Raw genomic sequence first — 6,000 nt, forward strand, 5'->3', positions numbered from 1 at the left:
AAAACTTATGAGTATTTCTGTGGGAGTGGTGTGGTTTTAAAAGAACCTACAACTTAGACCTGCAAGTATACATGGTCAGTTGTAGTGAGTGAGGTAAGAAGGGGTTTGTCCTCAGGGACAAGGAGGGTGTAAAGCTGAAACTATGGTCTCACTTAAACTGATTCTAAACAAGAAAGAGTAACCAAAATGGGGGTTGTTTTGATGTCGATACGACGAAGATGATTGATAGTAACAGAAACAGTAAAGTAATACGCAAAGAAAGTAAATAGAGCAAATGATGAGAATGGTACTAGGGCCTTTGAGTCCACCACTAACTTACACTAGTTATTCTGCTCATAACACTAACCTTGTCCTTATATATGATAACAAAAGGGATGTCAATCCTATGTATATCTAAGGTCACCTTGATATGAATGATTCAATCACAACTAAGGTATTTCTCCTAAGCATTAACTGTCTTTTCAGGGAACATCTAATCAAAAGATCAATATATGGGATTAAGTATGAGTTGTAGATCTTCAGCACAGTATTATTCTAACTACAATGGATACATGGCATACACTGTGAAAGTAAAGTACTGAAGTCCTAAGATTGAATTTTATTCTAAAACAATTAAGCACAACAAGGTTACTGCCATTAACAGGAATAACTAGTAGAAAACTAGGGCTTCATCTAAACCCTAGCAGGTGAATTTAGAACAAGATGAAGATGATGAAATCAAACATGAACTACTGCTTGGTGCACCGGATAATCCGGGCATACCCACACACACACAATACCATGTTCTATTTATAGTGCAGAATCCCAAAATTTCTAAACCCTAATTTTTGAAAACCTAAAATTTGATCTGGGGATTTTCAATTTGACGTACCCAGTTGCGATTTCACCTCGACCCATACCTTCTTCTGTTCTTCCCACTCGTTCTGCTGCTTTTGCTGCTCTTCTTTGTGAACTGTGAACCCTAGCTCGAGTCGTCTCATCAACTCCACACCCTAGGTCAGTGGGATGTGAATTTGATGAAACGCCTAGGCTAGGTAGAGAGATGGTGGAGTTGTCGGGTGGTTGTGGTGGTGGTGTGGTTCGAGGTCTGGTGGTGGCAGTGATGGCAGGAGATGGTGGTGCGGAAGTTGCAGGTGATGGAAGAGAGGAATTTGGGGAGAAGAGGAGAAGAACCCGATGGAGAATGGGTTAGGGAGTGTTTGGGTGAAGTCTATAGGTATTTGGAGATTGGGTGTTGAGCGGGTGTAGAAAATTCGATGTCCAGCGAAGATGATACGTTGGATGATCACATCTGGATTGAATCGAACGGCTAAGATGGAACAATCTTGCAGCGACCATTGGATGTGTGATACAACAATTCTGACGGCTTAGATTGGAGTTAGGTACTATGATGTTTGACAGGAGCTTCAAGATTTGATGCTCGGTGATGAGGCGAACGTTGGATGATGTGATGGATCCAATCTGACGGCTCTCATGAAAATGGGTATGGATAATGGAAATGGATTTGGGTAAGGGTTTTGGGCCTTGGGTATGCCAAGCCCATATCTTCTTTAAGAACAATTCTTCCTCTTCAAGCCCACTTTTAATTGATCCTGCTCTTGCGAACATCAATCTTCGATGCCTTTCTGCGGGAGTCTTTGCCGTTTCTTTGTACTTTTCGCTCCGTGAGTTAACCAGGATTTATTTAATACCTAAAAATGCAAAATTAATTGAGAAAAGTATTTATTCTTGAAAACAACGAAAACACAGAATATGGGATAAAATGGAGCGTTAGTACAAAAATGATGAGTTAAATGCCAATAAAAAGGTGCAAATATATACAATATTTGGCAGTCATCAGGAAGACAGATTTATTCAATCCTATAGACTTTTCTGTATGAGACAGATTTGTTTATCAAGTCTTCGACTTTGGGTCGTGGCAACTCTTAGTTGTAGGTGAGATCAGCTAAGGGAATCAAGTACGTAGTATCCTGCTGGTATCAAAGACGTAAGGAGCGCAACTGTACCTTGGATCAGTGTAAGATTGATTGGAGTTCAACTACAGTCCAGACCGAAGTTAGTTTGTAGTAGGATAGTGTTTGTAGCGGATTAATACAGTGTGTGTTCAATATGGACTAGGTCCCGGGGTTTTTCTGCATTTGCGGTTTCCTCGTTAACAAAATTCTGGTGTCTTTGTTATTTCTATTTACGCATTATATTGTTTATCTTTATAATTGAAATATCACAGGTTGTGCGTTACAATCAATCAATTGGAAATCCGACCTTTGGTTGTTGATTGAAATTGATTGATACTTGAACATTGATTGAAATTGATGGATACTTGAATATTGGTCTTTGGTACCGTTCAAGTGATTTCTCTGGTATTCAATTAGACTCGCAGATTTGCTTGAGTAAGAATTGAATCGAGAAAGAGAGATATAACTCTTTGATATACTTTTCATAGATTGAGTCTTGTTGATTCTCTTAAAAGTATATTGGAGTTTTTCCATACAGATTGCTAAGCGAAATATTGGGTGTGGTTGTTGTACCCCCACTTTTTCATTATTGATTGCCGATCTTTCTATATTAAATGCACGCGATAAGGGAAATACTGTTGTTCATATGGCTATTAGGAAATGTCGACCATGGGTAGTTTTTGTCACTACTCTATCTATATTGAGTTTGTGGTAACATGCCCTGTTATCTGCAGAAGTTTTCTATTCTCCGTTCAGTTTTCTCATTTTATCTTATTTTTCCATTGGATCTTAGTATTTTATTTCTACGATCTCCTAGTCTTGGTTTCATTTCTATAACTGCTCATTATCATGGATTTTCCGTTCTCAGGGTTGGTAGTTTATAAAGTTTGTTTTTTCTGACGTAGTGCACTCTTATAAGGGTTCTAGATAAATTGACTTAAAGCTTTTTTTTTCTTTATGTGATTTGAGATAGTGTGCCTTCTACTTAGTTATTATTTGTCGATGTCAATGTCATCAATAATAAAAAGGAAACTGCAATGGATTTAGCAGGCATTTGAAGTCAAGCAAGCTTTAACATATGTTGGTGCCAAGCATGCAAGAAATGTTGATGTTCTCTTTGCTTCCATTGCCAGGACAGTATTTTCACGTTGGTCCAGACGCCAACATTACAGATAATTTGGGGTTCATGTTATTTTATCTTTTGAATGCTACTTCACCCTCTGGCAGTTGTGGTGGCCCAAATCACTTTGGTCGCATGGGATACTAGGGATCAAAAACAAGTTGTTTCATTTGTTAACAAACTAATGTGTGCAGCTTGTGTAAGTACCAGTGGTACATTTATCTCACTATCTTTTGTTGGTGTGGTAAGGAGAGGATCATGGATGGCAATTACTATAACTGTAGTTGGAGTTCCCATCCTTGTTGTAAATCTCAACCTATTTAACCTAAACTAATCCAGAGTAGTTAAACTAACCTGACCAGGGGGTATATTTGGAAAAAAAAACAGTTTGGGAAACTCACTCAGCCAAGCTGAGTCGAACACGTACATGGTTGTTACTTTGTTGCAGAGTTCGACTGTGAGCGCACCTTTCCAAAAAAACAAATTTCCTTGACCTTTGCTCTTAGTTATAACCGTTTTCACACACCTACACTAAAATTGAATTTTATGTTTTTTTTTCCAAGACCAATCTTTTCCTTCTTCATGCCCGTTATAACTGTATGTTTTGAAGAAAACATAAAATATTTTCTCACATAATTTTCAAGTTTTAATCTTAAAGATTACAAATTATAATTAGAATCTTAAAGTAAAAGAATAAAATATTAAAAAAATGTTTTGAAAGCTGTTTAGACCGATTATAATTGTTTTCATACACTTATAACCGTTTGATTCGAACTTCAAATGATGATCTTTTTATTATCCAATTAACCGTTATAACACTCTTTATTTTAAAATAACATATGAAAATGCTAGTTTATACTAAATATAGCCTTTTTAGCCCGAAACGTGTCGACGCCCACTAAAACATGTCACAACCGCCATGTCGGGTAGTCTTGACCTAACTCATGACCCATTTTCCAAACCTTGCTTTAAAGAGAATATTAAAAATCTTTGATTAAAGGTCCTCATGGATAATATAAAGAACAAAAAACAAACTGAAGGCAATATATTCTGTCACTTCATATCAGGAAAGTATCTTTACCACAAGTGGGTATAACCAAACTAAAGAAAAGAGATATATAGTCCATTGAATTATTCTTAAGAAAAACAATGCATATGATAATAAATAACGAAAAAACCCCAAAATCAACATGAACTTAACATTTATTATTTATTGTAAATTTGAGATTATCGTAATACTGAAAGTACATTCAAAATAAACGTCTCTGCCATAAACGACGACCCAAACATATTCTTAACGTATAAATTATTACTAACAAAACAAAACCTGGTAAAATGGTTGAAACTTGCTTTTGAAGCCGTGGCGAAGGAATTTGGCTAAATTTTGAAGATCAAATTGTCTTGATCGTTGTTCTTTTCCATCAAAATAGATGTCTCTTGAGCTTGATTCACGACAATTGGGTCTTTATTATCCAAATTACGCCATTGCAGTATCATACTTGCATGAACCATAACCTGCAATCCAAAATTAAAACAAAATAAGAAAAAGAGATTGGCAATTGAGATGATGATTGTAAATGATATAACCATGTAACAAATAATATATTTTGCATCACTTTGTTAGGGGTGTACCTAAATATACGTGGATTTCGTTGTTTCCAATTATTATTCTTAACTAGTAGGACTTACCATAAAATTTTGAAATCAAGATTTTTTGCAAAAGAAATTAAAGATCTTACTTGGGTCAATGTTGGCAATTTTAGCAATCCCTCCGAAATTGCAAAGGGCACCTTGACTCTTGAACTTTTGATAGTAACTGTTGAAAGCATAGGAAGCGTGGTCTTCTAGTGTGTTTGGGAGATAGCAAGGCTGGCCTTGTTGTACATTAAGACAGACATCGGCCCTTTGCCCACACGCCCAGTTTAGTGCGGCTTCAAGTTTTTCTTTAGGGGCCTGACGATCAGCAACACACCATTCACTAGCTGCCTCAACTATGATCAAGCAAAACCCAAACATAAAAATATTGAGATGATTAGGACTTTGATTAGTGTCTAAAAACATGAAAAACAAATTAGCAAAAAGAATATTCGATCCTGATCATGCATGTTACCTGGATTTTGTGAGATTACTGCAACAAGGAGAGCAGATACCAGAAATGCTAGCACAAAAATGGGTGAAGTCCTCATCTTCCTCAGTTACTTGTAGAAGCTAGTGTTTATCTCTAACTATTCTGCCTCTTCACCACCACAAACTGCAAAACCTCTCTGTATATGAAAACAAACTAAGAAAAGATTTTATGTGTATTCTGTATATGAGTTATACCACCTTTTTATAGGCCTCAGTAGAAACAAGAATATACTGGTTCCGAATATCCTACATTAATGTGTGATGTAAGTCAACTTTCAGGGATTATCTGACATAAATGAGAAAGATATTACAGAGAATCATGCCAGAAGAAACTAGGAAAGATCTTTGGTATTTTCTGTACAGGAGTTATACCACCTTTTTCTGAGCCTCAATAACTAGAATGAATCAAGAATATATCGGCTCTGGATACCCTGTATTAACGTGCGACTTGGGGTCAATTTTCTGTGTTTGATTGTAGTAGGTATTTTGTACAGTGTTTCACAGTGCTTGTGACACATCTCCATTTAACGTTGGCCGTGGTTTTTCCGCGATGATTATCCAGTAAGAGGATCTGATGATCATCCTTCAACCAAATTTCGTGATTAATACGAGTGATTCTACGCTGACTGAGACCCAGATTTCGTGATTAATACGAGTGATTCTACGTTAACCGTGATAATTGCCATAAAGATTCTCGTGGAGGAATGGAAATCAATGTTTGAGCGATTCTAGCATTTGGATTGGAATTGCATGGTTCTTCCTACGTTGCATAACGATAGACCTTATCTGGTCATACAT

General features: G+C 36.6%; 1 protein-coding gene across 1 annotated transcript; it reads right to left on the reverse strand.

Annotated features, from left to right (window-relative positions):
• Positions 1-4,260: 4,260 nt before the first annotated feature.
• On the reverse strand, positions 4,261-5,360 carry LOC113334412 (glucan endo-1,3-beta-glucosidase 4-like). Its single transcript, XM_026580672.1, has 3 exons — positions 5,186-5,360; positions 4,815-5,066; positions 4,261-4,590 (listed from the first exon to the last, which is right to left on the reverse strand). The coding sequence occupies exons 1-3, from the start codon at positions 5,259-5,261 to the stop codon at positions 4,553-4,555; spliced, it is 366 nt and encodes a 121-aa protein (XP_026436457.1). The 5' UTR covers positions 5,262-5,360; the 3' UTR covers positions 4,261-4,552.
• Between the last annotated feature and the right edge of the window lie 640 nt (positions 5,361-6,000).

The sequence above is a fragment of the Papaver somniferum genome, unplaced genomic scaffold (assembly GCF_003573695.1).
Source record: "Papaver somniferum cultivar HN1 unplaced genomic scaffold, ASM357369v1 unplaced-scaffold_137, whole genome shotgun sequence".
Lineage (NCBI taxonomy): Eukaryota > Viridiplantae > Streptophyta > Magnoliopsida > Ranunculales > Papaveraceae > Papaver > Papaver somniferum.

Coding starts and splice junctions, on each gene's coding strand:
- LOC113334412 (XM_026580672.1), bottom strand. CDS start 5,261: ATGAGGACTTCACCCATTTTTGTGCTAGCATTTCTGGTATCTGCTCTC. Junction 5,067..5,185: donor AGTAATCTCACAAAATCCAG/GTAACATGCATG, acceptor GCTTGATCATAG/TTGAGGCAGCTAGTGAATGG. Junction 4,591..4,814: donor AATTGCCAACATTGACCCAA/GTAAGATCTTTA, acceptor TTTGGATTGCAG/GTTATGGTTCATGCAAGTAT.